Source organism: Leopardus geoffroyi, chromosome D2 (genome assembly GCF_018350155.1).
Source record: "Leopardus geoffroyi isolate Oge1 chromosome D2, O.geoffroyi_Oge1_pat1.0, whole genome shotgun sequence".
NCBI classification, from domain to species: domain Eukaryota; kingdom Metazoa; phylum Chordata; class Mammalia; order Carnivora; family Felidae; genus Leopardus; species Leopardus geoffroyi.
This window is the reverse complement of record NC_059334.1, coordinates 59,246,635-59,270,264: the sequence shown is the minus strand read 5'-3', so window position 1 is coordinate 59,270,264 and position 23,630 is coordinate 59,246,635. Positions and strand designations below refer to the sequence as shown.

At 43.8% G+C, this 23,630-nt stretch overlaps 1 protein-coding gene across 3 annotated transcripts; it reads left to right on the top strand.

Annotated features, from left to right (window-relative positions):
* CPN1 (carboxypeptidase N subunit 1) lies at positions 1-23,294 on the top strand. 3 transcript variants are annotated; one of them, XM_045438562.1, is made up of 9 exons: positions 1-489; positions 3,285-3,481; positions 8,753-8,908; positions 12,083-12,265; positions 13,543-13,654; positions 16,235-16,374; positions 17,632-17,731; positions 20,017-20,135; positions 21,862-22,161. In XM_045438562.1, the coding sequence occupies exons 1-9, from the start codon at positions 267-269 to the stop codon at positions 22,144-22,146; spliced, it is 1,515 nt and encodes a 504-aa protein (XP_045294518.1). In that variant the 5' UTR covers positions 1-266; the 3' UTR covers positions 22,147-22,161. The 3 variants fall into 3 exon arrangements, with proteins under 3 accessions (XP_045294518.1, XP_045294521.1, XP_045294519.1); XM_045438565.1 differs by lacking the exon at positions 21,862-22,161 and adding an exon at positions 22,571-22,784 and having other exon boundaries at positions 23-489; XM_045438563.1 differs by lacking the exon at positions 21,862-22,161 and adding an exon at positions 23,018-23,294 and having other exon boundaries at positions 28-489.
* The last annotated feature ends 336 nt before the right edge of the window (positions 23,295-23,630 follow it).

Genomic DNA, 23,630 nt, shown 5'->3' with positions numbered 1-23,630 from the left:
GGGGGAGTACAAAAGCCTTTCAAAAGGTTTCCCTGGATTAGGAAAATCAGAGAGATGGGGGAGGAGAGATGAGTGGCTATCCCAGAGCTACATAAATAATTTCCAGCATTGAACGGGACAATTCTGAACTTCCTTGCCAGGTGTTGTGGCACTGGTGTTTACTGGCGGGAAACTAGGAAGAGCTGGTTCTTGGCCCTTGGATTTTGACTGGTTGTTGGGAGAGGTGGAGCCCATTTTAGTGGGTCTCTTTGAAAAAGCCTGTCAAGATGTCAGGCCTGCTCTCAGTCTTCTTCCACCTCCTCCTTCTCTTCAAGTTGGTTGCCCCAGTGACCTTTCGCCACCACCGCTATGATGACCTTGTGCGGACGCTGTACAAGGTGCACAACGAATGCCCCTACATCACGCGGGTTTACAGCATCGGGCGCAGTGTGAAGGGGAGACACCTCTACGTGCTGGAATTCAGCGACTACCCTGGAATCCACGAGCCCTGTAAGCCCTGAGCAGTTCTTGGAGTGTATGGGACAGGACCCTTCCCTGACAAATCCAGTAATTGGGGCTGTTTTCTGGGGAAGTCCATGGACCCCTCCACCTATAAAGTATCACCTCTTCCTCCATCTGTGCTAAATATTTCCCCCACTTAGCCCTCAAATTGCTCCTGCCTCTGGGGAGCTACAACCCCAATTCAGGCTCTAGTCTGTTCCTCCTTTGGAGGTTCTGTTTGCTCAAGACCTTAATGCTAAAAGGTGAGTCTTCTTCCCTCCTCCCATCCCAGCCCCCCTGCCTTCCCTCCCATTACCCTTCTTTCTTCCTTGCTGTTATGCTGTCTTTAACCAGGGCTTCAGGAGACATAAGCAGAAACAATCAGCTCTTCTAGTTCTGTCAGGAAGCCTCAAAGGGTTTGGGTTTATCATTCTCTTTGGGGAATGACAGTATGATACGTATGGGATCCTGGAGATAGTTTGAGGTCTTGGGAATTGGTTTTATGCACTGCATTACTTTTTGTTAGTTTGTTTCTATTATAAAAGCAACCTGTATTTAGATTAAAATAGAAATTAGATATGGAAACAAACAAAAAAGCTCACGCCATAATCCCACCACTCACAGATGATCATTGTTAACATATCGATGCATATCCTTCCAGACTTTTTTGTATGCATGTTTAACAACCCCCCCACACATACACATATTTTTTTATAAAAATGGAATCATAATAGAACAGCTTTTCTCATTTCATAGTCTTTTATAAGTAATATCCATATCTGTAAATGTACATCTTCATCATAATTTTGGCTGCATAATATTCATTGCATGGTTGTATTTAACTGTTCATTGAATGATGGGCATTGAAGTTGTGTCTAATTTCTCATACCTTGACTTAGAGCAGTTGTGACATCCAAGTTATGTCTGTTCCTCCTAAACACTGTCAGTTTCAAATCTCTCTCATCCTTTCCACTTCCACACCACCCACACCAGCCAAACATCATTGCAACCTGCCTATATCATCACACTAGGTTCCTGACTCTTTCAACCCCTACCTGCCACCACTCTCTAAAACTTCCCTTCAGCACACAGATGCCAGAATACTTTTCCCAAATATTTAATCTTCTCACTCCCCTGCTTAAAATCCTTTAGTGGCAACCTCACACTCAATGGATCCTGTCTGTGACAGCTTTAGAATGTTACATGGCCAGTGAGGAGGGTCTGGGAGGGGGGGCACTGGCTCAAGGAAGTCTATGTCATTAAATGAGGATAAGGACTTTGCTTTGAAGCCACACTTGCATAGAAAGCACCACGTTTTTTGGGGTGTGTGTTCATTGCGGAAGCTTGTGGGTACTAGTTTTAGGGCTAGCCCCTCACTCCATGCATTCCTTCTTGAAGCTCTTTCATACTATTCCAGCCCTCACTAATCTCTCTCTTCTCTGATGCCCTATAATTTAGCTGTTAATCCATTCATTCCTTTCATGCATTCATCATTCATTCCACAAATATTACTGATTATCTAGTACTGATTATCAATTACTGATTGTCTATTTTGTAGACTCTGAATAGACAACAAACAGGATAAAACAAAGACACCTCCCTCAGGGGCCTTAATTTTAGCCATGTAAGACTGGCAACAAATGGGTAACTAAGTAAATACATATTAAGTCAGATGAAAAAAAGTGCTATAGAGAAAAAATAACCTTTAAAAGAGAGATAGAGAATGCCATAATCAGGAGAGGGGGTTGTTGCTGTTTAGGAAAAGCTTCTTTTTCGAGGTGAGTTTTGAGCATGTGATGGAGCATGCCACGCTGTAACTGGAAAGTCTTTGCAGACAGGAAAGAACAGGAGTGTGCTTGGTGTGTGTGAGTGCAAGGAAGCCCCCTGTGGCTCCAGCGGAGTGAACGATGGGAAAGCAAGGTCAGGGCAGTATGGTTGGGGATAGGGCTCCTAGGCAGGAGATCAGGTAGTGCCTTATAAGCCTGTGTAAAGATTTTGGCTTTTATTTATTTATTTTTTTTTCAACGTTTATTTATTTTTGGGACAGAGAGAGACAGAGCATGAACGGGGGAGGGGCAGAGAGAGAGGGAGACACAGAATCGGAAACAGGCTCCAGGCTCTGAGCCATCAGCCCAGAGCCCGACGCGGGGCTCGAACTCACGGACCACGAGATCGTGACCTGGCTGAAGTCGGACGCTTAACCGACTGCGCCACCCAGGCGCCCCAAGATTTTGGCTTTTAGAGTGAAGTGAGTGAGAAGCCACTGGAGGGTTTTAAGCAGAAGAGTGACATGATCTGACTTAAATTTGTAAAATTAAGTTTTCAACTGGGATGATTAGGAACTGTTATGCCATAACCCAAGTAGGGAAAGCCTGCTTTCTTGTGAAAACACCATTCTTAACCTGAAAAGACTTGTTTCTGAGAAGCACCAGGCTACTGTGAATGCACCTGGGCTTTGGCCTCCATCTTATTAAATAACTAGGTGACCTCCAACAGGTTACTCAGCTGCTTCCGCACCTCCCTCATTCTGGAGCTAATGATGCCTACTTCACAGGTTTTCTGTGAAGATTAGGAGTAATGAACACAGAAGGGGCTCCATGGCATGGATTTTTGTAGCATTTATGATTGTAATTTGTTCAAAAGGGCCTCAGGAATCACTGGAAAAGACCCAATGGAAGCATAAGATTTTCATGTGTTCATTACGCGAAGAGAGGGAAAAGGTCCCTGTGCAACGTTAGGAATCCTTGCCACTTGCAAACTTTCCCCATCCTCTCTCTTCTCGCGTGTTCTTGTCGCGCCTGCAGTGGAACCGGAAGTCAAGTACGTGGGGAACATGCACGGCAACGAGGTGCTGGGCCGCGAGTTGCTGCTGCAGCTGGCGGAGTTCCTGTGCGAGGAGTTCCGGAACGGGAACCAGCGCATCGTGCGGCTGGTGGAGGGCACGCGCGTGCACATCATGCCGTCCATGAACCCAGACGGCTACGAGGTGGCTGCCGCCCAGGTACTGAGCCCCGGGGCGAGAGCCCTCCGGGGAGTCCGTAAAAGCATCAGCCCAGTCCCGCTGTAGATGCCACTGTGCAATAGAGAAAAGGCCGGTGGAAATAGAACAGTGTGCAGACCCGCTTCAGCGCTGTGGCTCCCTAGGCAGTGAACGTGGGCTGCCTCCACACCTTTCCGGCTGACCTCCCGGTTTTGTTGTGGGGATCAATGAGGCAATATCTGTGACAGTGCTTTTTAAACTGGAAACTACTAACCAGGTGTGAAGGGCTCTTGCAAAACCTCCTTCCCTCAATTTTTAGCTTCTTACTCTAAATACTCTTCTCCCTGCCACACTACACTTACCGTTTGCATTGGGCTGGGGGGAGGGAAACAGAACTAGCTTGGCCCAGAATGGCGAAGTCAGGGGCTAATTCTAGATTCTTCATGCATTTGGTTATATTTCTTTTTTTTTTTTTTAATTGAGGTATAATTTACATACAATATTATATTAGTTTCAGGTGTACACCATAGCGATTAGACATTTGTGTGCTAAGGGAATATTTTACTATATTTATGTACGACTTTTTCCTCTACTAGTATCATACTCAGCCTTTTAATTCTTTATTTTAAATATTTTTTTTAACATTTATTTATTTTTGAGAGACAGAGAGTGGCAGAGCATGAGCAGGGGAGGGAGAGAGAGAGAGAGGTACAGAATCCGAAGCAGGCTCCAGGCTCTGAGCTGTTTGCAGCTCCAGGCACAGAGCTGGATGCAGGGGCCCAAACTCACTAACTGCTAGACAATGACCTGAGCTGAAGTCAGACACTCAACTGACTGAGCCGCTCAGGAGCCCCAATTCTTTATTTCAGAGTTATATTTTGCGGGGATCTGTGGGCTTTTACTTTATTTCTTGACGTAAATTCAAAATGTCAGTGTGCCTAACTTTAAATCAACGATTTTGTGTGTGTGGCTGTGCATCAGAATCATACCTGAAGATTTTTTGAAATATAAATTCCTAGCCCCCCCCCCCCCATCTACTAAATTAGAATTTGGGGGGAGGGGCGTGAAGCCAGGCATCTGCTTTACACAATGGACATGTTCCTTTATTTTATTTTATTTATTTATTTTTTTTTTTTAATTTTTTTTTTTCCCAACATTTATTTATTTTTGGGACAGAGAGAGACAGAGCATGAACGGGGGAGGGGCAGAGAGAGAGGGAGACACAGAATCGGAAACAGGCTCCAGGCTCTGAGCCGTCAGCCCAGAGCCTGACGCGGGGCTCGAACTCACGGATCGCGAGATCGTTACCTGGCTGAAGTCGGACGCTTAACCGACTGCGCCACCCAGGCGCCCCTGGACATGTTCCTTTAAAAGCTGTGCTTAATTCAATCTGGTTTGTTTGGGGTTTGGGGTAAAGAATTGTAAATTAAAGAGGTGTTGTTGTTTTTTTTTTCCCCAATTTAAAAATACGTTTATTTGGGGTAGTCTTGAAATTTTTTTCATTTTTAAAACTAGATTTCACTACTTAACTTTAAAAAAATTTTTATTTTATTGTGGTAAGAACACCAAAGATGAAGTCTTTGCTCTTAACAAAATTTTAAGTGTACAACACAGTATTGTTGACTATAGGTACAGTGTCATATAGCTAGTCTCCAGAACTTATCTATCTTGCTCAACCAAAACTTTAGGTACCTTCATTAGTAACTTCCCATTTCCTCCTCCTCCCAGCCCCTGGCGACCATCCTCCACTCTGATTCCATGAATCCGACCACTCTATCCCGTACAAGTAGAACCATGAGGCGTCTGTCCTTTTGGCCCATCCCATTTTTAACCTACTTAAGAATAGTGCTGGGGAGGTAAGTAGAGGCAGGGAGGAGAATGGAACCAAGATGCTGAATGAAACACAAATTTGACCCTTGCATTCTCACAGCTTCCTGCCAACACAACTCATCAAATGAAAAAAGAAAGCTTTGTTCCTCCACTGGAAAATCAGAGAGGTGCACATTAACATCTTCAGGCTTGAGTTTCCAAAACAGCAGGAAAATTTGGAAGAGATGTGGGGGAGACCTCCAGCCTGGTTGCTTTCCTTCTATTGAACCTTCCCTATATTGCAAACCGGAGAACCTCAGACTTGCCCACATCTCTTGTAGAATGAAGTGGGGTGAGGGGAAGTGGGGGAAATCCCTGCCAGCCTTGTAAATCCTAGAGCCATCTCTGGGGAGCCAGTCACCTCTGCTCACCTGCTGTGTACTTGTTCAGAGGGAGCAGAGCTTGAACCCGAGTGCAAGAGAAGCCTATTCAGGTTCTCAGACTTCCAGAACTACCTGCCATACCCAGAGGAAACCTGTCTGCAGGGCTATACAGGGAAGACCTGCCTGGCCACCAAACTTTAAAGCTACCTGTAGGTAAAACAGAATAATCTCCCCTTCCTCCACCCCACTAAAGATTCCCAAATTATAATCCCTAGAAACTGTGCATATGTTATGTTACATGGCATGGGAGAATTAAGGTTGCAAGTGGAATTAAGGTAAAATAATCATCTGACTTTAAAATATCTTGGATTATTTGGATGGGTCCAGTGTAATCAATCACAGGGGTGCTTTAAATGTGGAAGAGGGGGGCGCCTGGGTGGCGCAGTCGGTTAAGCGTCCGACTTCAGCCAGGTCACGATCTCGCGGTCTGTGAGTTCGAGCCCCGCATCAGGCTCTGGGCTGATGGCTGGGAGCCTGGAGCCTGTTTCCGATTCTGTGTCTCCCTCTCTCTCTGCCCCTCCCCCGTTCATGCTCTGTCTCTCTCTGTCCCAAAAATAAATAAACGTTGAAAAAAAAAATTTTTTTAAATAAATGTGGAAGAGGGAAGCAGAAGGCCACAGTGAGCTTTGAAGATGTCGTGCCAAGGAATGTGGGTGGCCTCTAGAAGCTGGAAAAATCAGGAAACAGATTCCCTTAGAGACCTCAAAAGGAACACAGCCCTGCTCGTGTCTTTTAGTCTTATGAAACCCATTTCAGTCTTCTGACCTCTGAAACTATAAGATAATATGCTTGTGTTACAGTTTTAAGCCACTAAATATGTGGTAATTTTTTACAGCAGGAATAGGAAACAAATACACCACCTACCCTGTTTATGGGAACTTTCTGTTAAGGAAACTTTTTACCTGCAGCCTAACTAATGATCTGATGTGAGTGGCAAATCAACTAATAAGTAAATTAATGTAACTGTTAATATGGACAGTTGTGAGCTACATTGATATGAATGAGCAAGGAGTGAAAAACTCCTGGAAGCGTGACAAAAATCATTATCTCATAGAAGTGAAAAATTAAACCCCAAACTGAAAAATCATACAGATATTTTATATCAGAGCAGAATGAATTAGGGAACTTAAAGTAACTTTAAAAAAAAAAAAAGTATGTTCTCAACGAGATATAAGAATAAAATATGAGCAGAGTGCCATGAAAAATAGAGAAATCTAAGAACAATAAAGATTTTTTTAATATGAAAATGGTAGTACATCTGTGAGTGTTTAGCTTAGCACATCCATCCGTTCACCCCACTTCTAGGAACTGCTGCTAATTTGGGCTCCACCCTCTCCATCCACAGGGCTCCAGTGAACACTCCTCCCCTTCTCTAATGCCATACAAAACATTAGATGGCATTTCAGTTTTGTGATGGCCTTTGAACATATCACTATTCTGCATATTTTAATTATTTACATATATATCTATCTCCCCGTATCTATTATGAATTCCTGGAAGGTAAGCATAACGTCTCATTATCTCCCTTCCTAGTGTCTTTCAGAGGACTTTGAGTAGAGATGCACTTAAGTAAATGTTGATTGGCTAAAAGGATGAATGAATGAGTGAATACATGACCAAATAAATGATAACAAGCTGAAGTGTGAGCAGGGAAATAAAGGAATGCAGGAGGTTGACATTGATGAGAAGAAAGGTAAACAAGGATCCTAAATTTAAAAAAAATAAAAAGAGTGGGGGTGGTTTCCATGGTGTAGCCTCTTTGGAAACAGTTTAGCATTTTCTGAAAAGGTTACAGATAGACTTCAATTATGACCCAATAGTTCTACTAGTTGGTGTCTACCCAAGAGAAATGAAAACATACATCTGTACAAAGACTTGTACATGAATGCTTATAGCAGCGTTATTCACTGTAGCCAAAAAGTGGAAATGATCCAGATGTCCATGTACAGGGTTGAGTAGCACCCTCCCCAAAATTCGTGTCTAACCTAGAACCTCTGACTGTGACTTTATTAGGAAATAGAGACTTTACATATGCAAGCTAAGGTGGAATCATACTGGCTTGGGGTGACCAACTCAGATATGACTGGTGTCCTTCTAAGAAGAAAGAAATCTGTACAGAGACACCCATCAGGGAGAAGCCCTGTGAAAATGGAAGTAGAAATTGAAGCAATACATCCGTGAGCCAAGGAGTGTGTCAAGGATGGCTGGCAGCCATTAGGGGCTGGAAGAGACAAAGAAGGACCTTCTTCTAGGGCCTTTGGAGCATATGACCCCGCTGATCTCTTGATTTCAGACTTCCTGACTCCAGAACTGTGAGAGAATACATTTCTGTTGTGATGAGCCACCCAGTCTGTGTAATTTGTTTCAGCAGCCCTAGGAAACTAATAGTCTATTAATTGGTAAGTAAACCCAAATAATGGAAAATTATTCAGCAATGAAAAGGAATGAAATACTGACACATGCTACAACGTGGAGGAACCTCAAAAAACATTGTGTCCTGTGATAAAAGCCAAACATGAAGTGTGTGATCCCACTTACTGAAATGACCAGAAAAGGCAAATCTAGGGAGACAGTGATTACCTAGGGCTGGACTAAGAGTGAGGAGTGATTGAATGGGCGTGAGGTCTCCTTTTAGGGCGTTAGAAATACTTCAAAATTTGATTATGCTGATGCTCACACGACTCTTCTCAGTGGGAACTAGAATTCATTGAATTGTGCACTTAAAATGGGTGAATTTTATGGTATGTAAATTACACCCCAGTAAAGCCGTATTTTAAAAATAGGGGTTCCCATTATCCTGAAACATCCAGTCTTGTCAGAGTGTCTCCTGGGATCTCTACCATTGACATGTGGTTTACAGGGAAATGTGAACCCCACCGCTGGGACTTTGGATAAATTAATGGAGAAAATGGTGCATCATTTGATAGATTAACATAATGCGTGCCCGCCCCCCCCTCCCCCCGCCAAAACTATGCAGTGTACTTCAAATATAGGATCCAGTCTGAAATCTTCCTTTCTCGTTTCTCCATTTTCCTGCTAGGGCGCAGACATTTCTGGATACCTGGTTGGCAGGAACAACGCAAATGGAGTGGACCTGAACCGCAACTTCCCCGACCTCAACACCTATGTCTACTACAATGAGAAACACGGAGGCCCTAACCACCACCTGCCCCTCCCAGACAACTGGAAGAGTCAGGTAGGAGATGAAATGTTCATGCCAAAGCGGGTAAATCAGCTTCTGGAATCGCTTCTCGAAATCTCCACGTCAATTAAACAAGCACGAATTAAGCATCCACTCAACTCTGTGTTAATCTGTGTAGAGCGGCAAGAACTATATCTTCCGCTCTTTGTATTCACTCTCTCCCCCAGCAAAGAGGCCCTCCCAGAGCACATGCTGTTTGATGTTAGTGGTAGCGAAGTGAAAGCGGTTATCATACCATTGTGCAGTACTTTACCATTTTACAAAATGCTTACTTAGCCAGTGTTTCAGCTGATCGTTGTAATGCTGTGAAGTGAACATACGAAGCAGGGCTGAGATCCGTCCCTGGCTTACACCTACACAGCTAGTAATTGGTGGACTCAGGATTAAAACCCAGGCCTTCTGATTCCTAAGGCAACATTCTTTCTACCACATTATCCCATCAAAAGAGGACTCTAGCATTCTGTAGATAAATCTCTCTTACATGTGATGAACTGTGTGCTCACCAACAATTAGCTACAGAAGGAAGCTCAGGCAGCTCACTCCTACAGTTTTCCTCTGCCCTTTCTGTCTAACTCTCAGCTGCTTTACCTTACTGTCATTTCCCTTACTCTCAATCTGAGCAGCCCAGCTGATGCACCCAGGCCTGGAGGCCTGGAATGCCACCCGTAGTAATGTGAGTGCTCCTGGGAATAACCACTGTGATTCTCAGAGCATTCCCACCACCACCCTGTTCCTTCTACTGTGTAAGGTACTTTAAACATTCTATTTGTGAATATTTAAACTTAGAGATTGCAGGTGTAAGGCTTTCTATTGGGAGTTTCCAGAAAGAATAGTCTCAGTTTTCCCCCTTGAAAATAAGGCACAGTCATTGCTGACAAGTTTAGATTTCAGATAGCAACTATGCCCTTGGCTCAAGTAAATAATAAGTCAAAACTAACTTTGTAGTAGTTGGCATATCTAGCCGGAAGGATGTCCTGATTTATTAAACTTGTCCAAGTAAAATAAGGTAATTGAGCCAATAGTAATTAGACTTCCACTGGCTCCTTTTTCTCCATATTAGAAGAAAAAAGGCAATGAAAAGTAAGTCTTCTTGCTCCTGATGGGAGAGGAGCAGTGGGAAGCTGGCCTCATGCTGATGGATGGTGGCTTAGGACATGGAGAAAGGGCTGCTTCAAAGGATCTGAGCCCTGGTCACAGAGCAAGACTGGTGCCTTTGGTATCTTATCCATTTTGATCGGGCAAGACTCAACCCTATTCATCCAGTCCCTCAGGAATGGCAAAGATGGGGGCCTTCTCAGCTGACCGCTAGTCCAAGGGGAGCCATTAACACCACATAACCTCTAAGCAAATCCATCCTGAGAGGAGGGAAAACACTGAAGACTGTAAATTATTTACTTATACTGCAAATCCAAGTAGATTCACGGCTTTCTTTAGAATGCTGTCACTCACTAGGAACGTAATATGCAATCAAGAGGGTGGAATTCAACTACTTAGGCAAGACTGGCCCGTATCATACTATATCTAATCCATGAAATTTGAATATGACCACAGGAGTGTGTTCTACTTGCCAACATTACAGCAGATGCAGTAGTGTAAAGAGGAGGTTGAAAATCATTTGTGTCAACCAGCTTCCCAGATGTATTTACTAGAGCCCTTAATATCTGCAGAGGTGCTTCAGAAGCCACTGGAGCAATGGGTAAATCGGAGAATCCCTTCCTTGTTGTCAGAAAGAAGCCAAGCCGGGGCCCTGAGCTCTCTAGCCATGCCACCCTCTTCAGACCTCTCTCTCTTTCTCTCTTCTCATCCAAGAAGAAGTCATAACTTATTAATGATAGAAACAGTACAAAATTCCAAACCAAGCTGCAGCTATTCTTTTGAAACACCAAAAAAAGTTTCTTGTTTTCAGATGGTTACATTGTTAATTCCATAATAGCATTTACAACATCATTACTGTTGCTCTTCAGGGCTGGGACTGCCTTTGCTCTTGACACATTTGCTTGTGACGTGACCAGTTCTATGTCCTTAATTGCCACACCTATTTCATCAACTTCTTCTTTGCTCTTGTACAGTTGGAGTCTGTGTGTCTTCTTGAATACCTGAGACAGCTTCATCTTGAACTTTCAGTTTCTCAGCAGCCACGAGTTGTGCCTGCTGAGATGAGTCCTCAATAAGAGACTTTATTTTTTTTTATTTTTTTTAATGTTTATTTATTTTTGAGACAGAGAGAGACAGAGCGTGAACGGGGGAGGGTCAGAGAGAGGGAGACACAGAATCCGAAGCAGGCTCCAGGCTCCAGGCTCCAGGCTCCGAGCTGTCAGCACAGAGCCTGACGCAGGGCTCGAACTCACAAACCACGAGATCATGACCAGAGCCAAAGTTGGACGCTTAACCGACTGAGCCACCCAGACGCCCCAAGAGACTTTATTTTTTATAGCAGTTTTAGGTTCACAACAAAATTGAGGGGAAGTCCAGAGTCCCCATATACTCCCTGCTTCCCATTGTTCAAATCCCCCAGCCAGAGTGGTAATTTGTTACATTTGATGAACTACCTTGACCCATCATTGTCACCCAAGTCCATAGTTTACATTAGTGCTCACTCTTCATGGTATACATTCTATGGTCTGTGGCATTTGTCCACTGTTACAGTATCATATACCATAGTTTCACCTCCCTAAATGCTCTCCCTTTAGCTACTTTGTATGTTGGGATTCCACATCCCAATTTTAATGTCATTTTGAAAAAGAGTCCATCTACTTCATTTTTTATTTTTATTTTTTAAGTTTATTTATTTATTTAGAGACAGAAAGCAAGTGAGCATGAGTGGGGGAGGGGCAGAGAGGGGGAGAGAGAGGGTCCCAAGCAGGCTCCACACTGTCAGCATGGAGCCCGACACAGGGCTCAAACCCATGAACCGTGAGGTCATGCATGACCTGAGCCAAAATCAGGAGTTGGATGCTTTAACTGACTAAGCCACCCAGGCATCCTTCCACTTAAATTTTTCAAACTATTATGCAAAAGACCAGAGTTTTCCCATCTCCTCTTCTCATATCCAGGAGGACACTCTTTGTTTTATTCAGACGTACTATCCTCTCGGGCCACTTCCTGACAAACTCATTTGGATGGCACCTCCGGTTGCAGCTTCACTGCCAGCCCCTCGTCTGTCCACAGGTGGAGCCCGAGACTGAGGCTGTGATCCACTGGATCCGCTCCTTCAACTTTGTTCTTTCAGCCAATCTCCACGGAGGAGCAGTGGTGGCCAATTATCCATATGACAAGTCCCTGGAGCATCGGGTCCGAGGGGTGCGCCGCACTGCCAATACCCCCACACCCGATGACAAGCTTTTCCAGAAGGTATGCAGAATGGCAGCTTGTCCGGCCAGAGGAATGTGGGACTCAGGAGAGGATTTAGGGGGTCTGATTTATGAGGTTATGGTAATATGGCTATGTTAATGAAAAATAGACCATGTGCATGAAAAAATGTTTACCTAATAGTTCAAATAAAATCAAGAGATTAAAATCAACAGATTATTTTATAGTTAATATATTAGTAGTAATGTATAATTAATACAAATAATAAACATTAATTATCAATTCATCAATTAATGAATTCCATAGAGAATAACACCAGTTATTGTTTTGCAAAGAAAATAGATTACTATAACTTTCTCTAGTAATCTCCTTTTTCCACTGTTATAAAGTAGCACTAAAAGGGAATTATAGAGATTCCGCATATATTCCTCTTCCCCCAACACACACCTCTCACACCTAATATATACAGTATTCCCCATTATCCATGGGAGATGTGTTCCAGGGCCCCCAGTGACTGCCTGAAGCTGCAATAGTACTGAACCCTATATATAATTTTTTCCTATACATACCTGAGACAAAGTTTAATTTGCAAATTAGGTGCGGTAAGAGATTAACAATAATAACTAATAATAAAATAAAGCAATCATAACAATATATTATAATAAAAGGTATGTGAATGATATGCTATAGTTATGTATAAGTTATAATAAAAGTTAAATGAATTTCTCTCAAAACATCTTACTGTGTTATACTCACCCTTCTTGTGATGATACAAGATGATAAAATGCCTATGTGGTGAGATAAAGGGGAATGACTTTGTGACCTAGTAGTGTTAGGCTACTACTGACCCTCTGACATGTTGTCAGAAGGGGGATCATCTGCTTCCAGACCCGAGCTGGCCACAAGTAACAGAGACCATGGGTAAGAGGGTTCTACTGTAATTCTTTTCATGGTAAAGGCCTATTTTACTTGCTCCTTGTTTTATAAAATTAAGCTAGAATATGGTACACCTAGAAGGGAGTTTATATGTCACCTTGTGTCACCCCTCACTTTGCACTTGAAACTTATCCCCAGGCAGGTGGAAAAATCAGAACACAGTTCTCCTAACTCTAGTCCAACACACACACACACACACACACACACACACACACACACACACACACCCCTTCTCCCTATGCCTGCTGGTATTTTCTTTCACTAAAGCAAGTTATGAGTTGTTTATACAGGGTGGGGCTTCGTGGTATCACCCTACTTCTAAGTGTGAGCATTGCCGAGGAGTCGGGAGCACTCAGGTCATTCTCCACCCGCTTTACCCACAGCTGGCCAAGGTGTACTCCTACGCACATGGATGGATGCACCAGGGATGGAACTGTGGGGATTACTTCCCAGACGGCATCACCAATGGGGCCTCCTGGTATTCTCTCAGCAAGGGTAAGAAGAGTCCTGGGTACAACAGTGCTTTAAGTTGAGGTGGAATAGGGCTCATCTCTCCTAAATTATCACTTTTTCTCAGGGAAACAACAGGAATACTATAGAATTTTGCATTCAAGTAGAGATCTGAGCAATGGAGAAGTCTTAAGTTGGCATTTAATGTCATGTTCTGATTCTTTAAAATGAAGGTAGGGATACCTTGTGGTCCTTTATTATTTTTTGTTATTATTTATTTGTTTTATTTGAGAGAGAGAGAGCAGGGGAGAAGCACAGAGGGAGAGAGCGAGAGTCCCAAGCAGACTCCATGCTCAGAGTGGATGGAGCCCAATGCAGGGCTGGATGTAGGGCTTGACTCGAGGCTCAATCCCACAACCTTGAGATCATGACCTGAGCCGAAATGAAGAGTCAGACACTCAACCAACTGAGACACCCAGGTGTCCCACTATGTGGTCCTTTAAAACTTGTGGTTTACATAATAGATTAGGGCATAGGAGGGAAATACTGTAGTCAAGTGGTTAAGAGTATGGCTGTAAGGGTACATTGGGTTGAATCCCAGCTTGCCCATTTACCAGTTATGTGGCTTCAGGGTAATTACTTAACCTCTCTGCCTCTTTTTCTCATCTGTACTTTAAGAATAACAATACTTGCATTATAATTTTGATGTGAATATTCAATAAAACAATGTACATAAAGCATTGGAAATGCATGGCTTATAGATGTTAGGGTCTTTTCTAAGTAGCATGGAGGTATGCCTCACAGAGCAGCAGATGACCAAAGGAGCTGGCCTAGATGCCAACAGTTCCTGTGATATATGCTCTCTGTGCCCTGTCTGCCCATCTCCTGTGAGCTGGAGTTTGCCATGGACATTGGCCACTGACAGCATGGCAGAAACCTTGAGCAAGAGGCTTCTGTCTCCATTCTCTGGGCCTTCCCCATCACCAAGAGGCAAGAAGTCTGTTTATGAACCTTTGGTAGACAGTGACCGTAAAGATAGGGAAGAGACTGAAGCAGGAAGCCAGGTTCTTTTAGGCATCATGTTTTAGCAGCTGTCTCTCCTATCCTTTCAAATCTGACCTGGACAGAGCCCAGATAACAGAAAGCTCCCTGGTAAGGGTTGAACTGATGGCTGGTTCTATGGAAAGTGGGAAGGAGGAAGGTTAAGGAGTCACCATGTACTGGGAAGTGGTAGACTTCTTGTGGCTGACAACTTGCTTGAACACAAGGTAAGAAGATGTTGTTGAACTTTATTTTTTTTAGTTTGCGTTGAGAAAGCAATAGGTGCCCCCCACACCATTTAAAATCTCAAATATACTTTTCCAAATTGTACTTGTTTTTTTCTCGCCTTTTCCATCATCTGAGAAAGCATGGCCCATGCTTCCACTGAGAATCATTGCCCCAAAATAAGCTGATACAATCCCAAGGTTATTCAGTTCATTAAAGTGATTGTTCCAATAGTGTGGTCTCTGGACCAGCGTCATTGGCATCAGCTGGGAACTTGTTAGAACTGCAGATTAGGGGACCTCACCCCATACCTAAGGCCCAGAAACCTGTATTTGGCTGGACACAGCCTTCTAGATTATTCTGATGCAGAGAGAGATCCAATGTAAGAGGTCACAGTTGTTCTTCAGCTTTCTCCATTCTTTCTACAACAGCTGCTTATGTTCATTAACTGAGAGCAGGTAAAAGTTGATTAAATGAATAGTTTTTAACCCAAACACATTTGTGATATAAACACCACTCTAATGATCAGGAACATATTAAAAAAATAATTGATTCAATTGAATAATGTAGAAGATAGACGCAGACAAGCATTAGATGGAAGAGAACTATAGCTGTCTTTTGTTTTTTCAGGGGCCTGTTTTCCTGAGTTAACTGCTCTCAGGTTAGTGCAGCAGTCTCAGATAGAAGGAGGGTTGTGAAAACAAGATATCTATCTCATCTCTAAGCTCCAGGGTCTGAAGAACATCATCGCCCAGAGAGAAGATCTGTCCCCCCAGAATCAGTACAGGTGCAGTCTAATATCAAGGCATGACTAAAAGCAGACTTTGGAAATGCTAAGAGGGTCAAGAAGTGAATTTAAGCATTGAGATGGAGAAAAGGAGAGGATGGTGATAACAAAATGGGCATTTATGAAGAGAGAAAACTGGGAAATTGGGGAAAGATTTTATGGAGGAGAAAAATAAATGGAGATCAAGAGGTAGAATAGAAGGTCACAGAGGGGTAGGGTGGTGGTGGTGGAGGAGAAATCTTGGTTAACAACGGTGGAGGTGGGGAGCGCCTGGGTGGCTCAGCTGGTTAAGCGTCCAACTTCGGCTCGCATTTTGCAGGTTCAAGCCCCATAATCTCGCAGTTTGCAGGTTCAAGCCCCATGTTTCTTGGGCTCTGTACTAACGGCTCAGAGCCTGAAGCTTGCTTCAGATTCTGTGTCTCCCTCTCTCCCTCTGGACTTCCTCTACTCACGCTCTTTCTCTCTAAAAAATAAATAAACATTAAAAAATTTTAAAAAAAGAAAAAAGAGTTGAGGTGGGGCATTTGTGGGATCTTGGTTTTGCAGATCCGCTAATGCTCTCTTTCCCTCAGGAATGCAAGACTTTAACTATCTCCACACCAACTGTTTTGAGATCACACTGGAACTGAGTTGTGACAAGTTTCCCCGCCAAGAGGAATTACAGCGTGAGTGGCTGGGTAATCGGGAAGCCCTAATCCAATTCTTGGAACAGGTAAAATCCTATTCTTTAACTTTCCTAGTTACAGAAAGAGATGTGTTTTCTGATGGTAGCAAGGGTTTTTGTGAGGCTCAGTGCTGACTTCTGCTTTGACTCCGTACAGTACATCTGGGCTGCTTCTACTGAGCCATTTTATTCACTCAACATTATTGAGCACAGTTATCTGTCAGAAACAGTACTGTATGTTAGGGATTATGGGCAGACAAATTTCCCTGCCCATATATAGCTTATGTTTTAGTTAGGAGAGATAGACAATGAACAAAATAATAAAGTAAATTTCATAACATGTTAGATGCAAAATGTAGTGAAGAAAACCTTATGGAGAAAATGAATTGAAACGGACACAAAGGAGGTGAGGGAGAGGATCATGCAGCTGTCTAGAGGAGAAGGGGCTCCCCGATGTGGGCACAACAGGAAGTGCTAGGCCCCCAACAAGCAGTTGTTAGGGAAATGCAAATCAATTACACAATGAGATACCACCTCACACTCATTCAGATGGCTTCTATAAATAAAAAAAAAAAATTACAATAAAAGACAGACAATAGCAAGCATTGGCAAGGATGCGGAAAATTGGAACCCCTGTGTGTTGTTGCTGGGACTGTGAAATGATGCAACCACTATGACGAGCCGTATGTGGTTCCTCAAAAATTACTAATAGAATAGCCTCTATGATCCAGCAATCCCACTTCTGAGCATATATCCAAAAGAACTGAAAGCAGAATCTCAAAGAGATATTTGCACATCTTTGTTAATATCAGCATTATTCACAATAGCTAAAAGGTAACAGCAACCCAGGTTGCAGCCCAAGTGTCCATTGATGGATGAATGGATCAATGAAATGTGGTAGGGACATAAAATGGAATATTCTTCAGCCTTAAAAAAGAAGGGAATTCTGAGACATGCCACAACATGAATGAACTCTGAGGACATCATGCAAAGAGAAATAAGGTAGTCACAAGAAGACAACTATTGTATAATTTTACTTACATGAAGTGTCAACAGTAGTCAGTTCCATAGAGATAGACAGTAGGCTAGTGTTGTGATTTGCCTTAGATTTTCTCAGGGGTCACCTTGCTCTGTTGAGAAGAGATTGTCGGGAACAGGAAGACAGAGAGACCAAGTTAATCAAGCGGCTGTTACCATAATCTTTGTGAAGATCAAAGGCAAAAATGTATGAGAAAGCTTTGAGGACTCCCAAACACTGGATGCCTGTTTTATGGTCCTAACTGTGCCCTGTAAACTTTCCTACAGGTACACCAGGGCATCAAGGGAATGGTGCTTGATGAGAATTATAATAACCTTGCGGAGGCTGTCATTTCTGTTAGTGGGATTAACCATGATGTCACTTCGGGTAGGTGGCCACTGCTTGGTGGAGTGAGAGGGAAGCCTTCATGTCCTCACCTTTTTTCAGCATATCAGGAGGCCAGTTTGTACACCAGCGAGACTAGCAGGGGTGTCAAGGACACTGGGGGTAGGGACAGGAAAGGTGATAGAAACAGGGACAGGGGAGCACCTGGGTGGCTCAGCCAGTTAAGCATCGACTCTTGATTTCAGCCCAGGTTATGATCTCATGGTTTGTGAGTTCAAGCCCCAGTGCAACCAGAATCCTCCATACCAGTGGCTGGACCTGCGTTTAGGGATCAAACCTTGGGCGTCCCTCAGAACTTCAGGGCTTGCTAGATTTTCATACCCTATTCATGCACAGGCAGGGAATGTCTTTGAAACATTCCAGCCAATCACTATATATTGAATACCGCTAATTCCACCAATAAGAGCCCACTTCCAACACTCACTATGCTAAATTAACAAATTATTCATTTCACTACTGAAGAAACTCATCGTTAATATTCATTATGCTATTTAGAAAAGCATCTAGTATCGATCACAAATAAACATAGCCGAAGCCCTAGTCATAGCTGTATCTGGAATTGGGCCTTTATGATACATGCTATCTAACCATTCTTGGGTGTAAGTTCCCAGTTAAGAAAATGACAGCCCCTGGGGTGTAACTTATACTATCCAAAATATGGATGATAATTCACTGCTTCTGCTAAAGTATTTTAAAAGAAATTACAGGCATTTAAAGGGGGCAGAGAAGATACTGCCTTATTATTTATTGTGTGTCTCATTCTTTTTTAAACTTATTTTTTATTTTATTTTTTTGAGAGAGAGATGGGGGGACAAGCAGAGGGAAAGGGAGAATCTTTTTTAATTTTTAAAGTTTTTTTTATTTATTTTGAGACAGAGACAGCATGAGCGGGGGGAGGGGTAGAGAGAGGGAGAGAGAGAATCTCAGTCTCCACACTGTCAGCACAGAGCCTGACGCGGGGCTCAAACTCATGAAACCATGAGATCATGACCTGAGCCGAAACTGAGAGTCATAGGCTTAACCAGTTGAGCCACCCAGGTGCCCCGGGAGAGGGAGAATCTTAAGCAGCCCAGCAAGGAGCCTGATGTGGGGCTCAAACTCATCATGACTTGAGCCAAAATCAAGAGTTGGAAGCTTAACTGACTGAACCACCCAGGCGCCCCTGTTTCATTCTTAATTGCATTTACTATTTCAATTATGCATTGCTATACACTTAAATGTTAAAGGCATGGTCACAATTGTTTCTAAAGAGATACAAAGTCATTAGCCAAAATGGTATATCCCTGCCATAGAAAAATAGGCTTTCTTTTGAATTTTATTTTCCCCTTTAGAAGGCGATGGAAGAAATATGAAAAACAGCCACCACTGACGGCTGGCTTTCTAACCCAGGGCCGTCCTGTCCATTAGTGCAGGACCATGGCCATCAGTTCAGACTGTGCACTGCACAACTGTGTAGCTGTTCCAGGGATGCTCATTCAGTCTCTGTTTAAGTGCTCACGATTTCACAAAGCATCCATGTCTTTTTCAATAGCTCTGTTTGTCACAGCAGTTTTTCTTCTTTCTAGCAAAATCTTCCTCCTACAGTTTAAACTCATAGTTCTCATTCTTACTTTTTTAGGTAGATGTCATTTCTTCACAGTGGCTTTTCAAACATTGAAACAGAAGTTTCATGTAGTTTCTTTACCACACAAAACATTCATAGATCTTTCAGCATATCTCCCAGTGACCCTTCGCTGGACATGAGTTTGTTTTAAAATACAGGGTCTTGGGGCGCCTGGGTGGCGCAGTCGGTTAAGCGTCCGACTTCAGCCAGGTCACGATCTCGCGGTCCGTGAGTTCGAGCCCCGCGTCGGGCTCTGGGCTGACAGCTCAGAGCCTGGAGCCTGTTTCCGATTCTGTGTCTCCCTCTCTCTCTGCCCCTCCCCTGTTCATGCTCTGTCTCTCTCTGTCTCAAAAATAAATAAACGTTGAAAAAAATTAAAAAAAAAAAAATAAATAAATAAAATAAAATACAGGGTCTAGAATTAAACACACTGCTGTGCTCAGTACAGAGCACAGTGAAACTTCTACTTCCCATGAGCTGAGAAGCCCATGCTCTTATTACATAAAATAGCCTAAGATTCTTTCAGATCTTAGCCAGTTTCATCATGCTATTAAAAAAAATTCAAGCTTATGGTCAGCTAAAACCCTCAGATCATTTGTCTTATCAAGGCCCCAAATGGCAGATTTCTAATCAGCAGACTGAGTTCTATTCTTGTAACTTTTAGGTGACCATGGCGATTACTTCCGGCTACTGCTTCCAGGTACCTACACTGTCACTGCCACAGCACCGGGGTTCGACCCAGAGACAGTGACCGTGACCGTGGGTCCTGGAGAACCAAAACTGGTGAGTTAGGCTGATGTTCACAGAGCACTGTAAAGATCACTTACACAAAGTCACAAACAGCCTATTGCATGGTTCTAATCACTGCTGAGCTTCCCTGTTTCACTTAAAAAAAAATTCATTGCTCTCATATGCTTATTTTTTTTCTGTCATTCTCCTATTATATCCTTCCCCACTTCCTTTGGCTTTTTCTCTTTCTTCTGTTTCACATAGCATAGTGATGAAAAGCACTGTCTTCTTCTAAAAAGTACTATCTTCTGTCCAGAGACCTTGGACAAATTACCTAATCATTCTTCCTCAGTTTCTTCCTCTGTAAGTTGGTGTGAACAGCACCTGCTTTATAAGAGGTTGGAATGGGAAAGTGCACATAAAGTATTTAGTACAGTGACTTCCACAGGGAAAGTGCTCAACAAATGCTCCTTTATAATCCCACAGACCTTGCCCAGATCCACTCCCTTGGATTGCCTGCTCTGTGCCGTCAACTAGGACTACCACCAGATGGCACTCTGCCCCCTCCTGGTGCCCCGTGTGCCCGGCAGTCTTGCTTTCCACTCACCTTGGCCAAAGAGCCAGCTACTCCCCGGTATTCAGCTGGCCACAGCTGGCTTTTATAGGTAGGACGAGAAGCAAGGAACGTTTTTGACCTACTGCCTGCACCTTTTCAGCTTTGGTCATATTAGATTAAGATCCCAGAGCTGAAGAAGCTCAGAGGTCATGGACACTAGTCCTCAGATTTCTCAAATGAGGAAGAGGTAATGAGGCAGTTCTATTTAATGAGCACCTACAGACCTTGTTTCCCCACAGGTCTGCTCTTCTCTGGGGCCTCCTTGCTCTCTCCAGTTCCTTCTCTGTACAACCCTAGAGCCCAGCAGACCCACTCACCCCTTTCTCTGTTGACTCTGCAGTCAAGTAGCTTGTTGTCCTCAATAGTTATAGGTACTATTTACTGAATGGTTCCTATGTATGAGACACTATATGAGAGCTTTCCAGAACTATCTCATTTAACCTTCACATCCCTGTCAGGGACACGTAAGTCTTCCCTTTTATGGCCAAGGAAACGAACTTAGAGAAGAAACATGCCCAAAGTCACACAGTGAGCGAATGGAGCCCCCGTTGGAACCTCTCTGGGGCCTTCAGGGCTGCCATCTTAGCCAGTGTGTTGAAGGACCTCATGCTAAGCTCACAACCTGGGTGCATAACCCAGGTTTTAACACGAGGACCCAAGTAGAGAGTTCTTTATGTCCTCTGAAGAGTCCTCTGAAGTTTCTAGATAGTTCCCCCTTTCCCCTCTCCTCCTGCTAGCCCTAGCTCATGCCCCTTATAAACTACTTCCACTTACAGATCAGGCAGCTCCCACTGCAACCTGTTATCTGGCCCCAGTTTCTCAGCCAGCTTTCTCCCCGCACCAGCCTCCAGCCCTTTTCTCGTTCTCCCCCAAAGTCAAATGGCTGATAGGCAGCCTCACGGGCGGATTCCGCCCTGCGTGGCAAGCCCTCTTCAATGCCAGGTGCAAACGACTGCGAAGCCTCTTAAGTAATCTACTTCAAAAGATGTCACTTCTTTGTGATATAGCCTTTCAGTAAATTAAGATAGCCCATCATTATGTCAAATATACCCCAGAAAGGAAAAAAAAGTTGTCTTTTGGACATGATACCCAGAGGGGAAAACAACTAAGAATCCATTGGCTGATCACGGTAGAGCCACTTTCTCTTTTCATTTTTCTAAACAGAGATCCATCTGGCCAAGGGAAGAAAAAAGAAAAAAGGATTATTTACTGGAGGGTTTTCATGTTACAGTGAAGCCTCTTTCACACCATCTCCCAGAGTCCAGTGTCCTCTTTGCTTTTCCCCACAGCCTGCCAGAGGTCAGCTCCTTTCCTTGTCCTGCCCTTCCTTTATTTTGCTGCCTTCTCCCTCTCTCTCCCTCTCTCTCCCTCTCACCCTCTCTCCCTCTCTCTCTCTCTTCCCCTCCCTCCCTCTCCCTCTCTTTCTCTCTCTTTTTCCTAGATCTCTGAATTACTATATAAGAAATGATAATGATGTAATTAGCTCTGATTTCCTCTACTTTGGGGAACTGGCAGAAAAGCTGGCTATGGATTTTCGTGGAAGGGGCGGAAAATGACCCCATGGAGAGCTTGCGTGCATGTTTTTCAACTCCCAGCTGGCTTCAGCAGCTCAGACTGTTCCAAGGCCTGGAAGCCAGGGATCCCTCAGGGGAATGTGGTTAGAACACTGTGCCACTCCCTCCTCCTAGGAAGGTTCCACAGCCCGCAGACCTACACTTTTCAGTCAGAAGCGTCTTCACATCTGCAGGCCACAGACAGAGGGCAGGTTTCAGCCTTATGCCAGAAAGGACACATTCACTGCACATGGAAATTTGGAATTTAAGAATCCATATGAATAATCTGTATCATCTCCACTATCTATATTTTCAAGCAATTACGGCAGCAGGTTTAGATCTGAAGATGTGAGGTATTCATTGGCATGCCTGAGCACAACACCTGTGATTCACACATAGGCATGAAGGGGATTATTATGGAACCATCCGTCATAGTTCTGGTCCTAAGCAACAGTATCAGTGAAATTGTTGTTTGAAGTGTAGATGTCATTTTCTTCTCATACTTATAAAATAAATGTATATTAAGTTCATCCAGGTATACCCTATGTCATCACCAGTGATTATGTACCTCCTCTTGGGAACGTTAGCCAGGCTGGATGCCGTGGTGCTGCTGTGGCTCGCTGCTGTGCTAATGCTCCCTAGTGCCCTGCCCTCAGGACCTGGAAGTGTGGTCAAACCAGGTCCAAACAGGTTCTTCCCCAGTTGGAATTCCAGGAAATGGAAAACTGACTCCTCTCCCCACCTAGTTGCTTCTTTCTTTCTTCCAGGTTAACTTCCATCTCAAGAGAAGCATCCCTCAAGCAACCCCTACGAGGAGAGTTCCCAACCCAGGGCACGGACGCAGAGTCTTACCAAAGAAAGTGCAGCCCCGGGTCAGCCAGGGAAGAAGATGAGGAGACGAAGCGGCCCCAGAGAGTCCCTGCCTGAAATCCACAGCGCTGGGGTGACACGTTAGAAAGGCTTGTTCCTGCTCTCCCATCAGATGAAGCATGCTTTCTATTTTATTTTCTGGGACATATTTAAATATAAACGTATTCACAACAATTGCAAATGGTCTCTGTTCCCGGGGTTAGCCCTCTGATGTGGCGGTGCACACACTCAGCAGGATTCAGTAAGATTTCCCGATTCTGGGGCTGTGGTTTGCATCCAGGAGGCTCCGTGCCAGTCTGCGCTGCATCTGGAGACCAGCTCGGGCTGATTGGCTGCTTTGCCTCCAGAGTCTAGCACCGAGCCTGCAACATAGCAGACGCTCAAGGGAGATTTCTGAATGAATGGCCGAAAGACTGAGATGATTCGTCACTGATGTTGTTCCCATAACAAGACCGGGTGACTGAGTCTTCTGAAATCCCAGAGGACCATTTCAGCAATAGCCAATAGTTT

Coding starts and splice junctions, on each gene's coding strand:
- CPN1 (XM_045438562.1), top strand. CDS start 267: ATGTCAGGCCTGCTCTCAGTCTTCTTCCACCTCCTCCTTCTCTTCAAG. Junction 490..3,284: donor CCCTGGAATCCACGAGCCCT/GTAAGCCCTGAG, acceptor TCGCGCCTGCAG/TGGAACCGGAAGTCAAGTAC. Junction 3,482..8,752: donor ACGAGGTGGCTGCCGCCCAG/GTACTGAGCCCC, acceptor TTTTCCTGCTAG/GGCGCAGACATTTCTGGATA.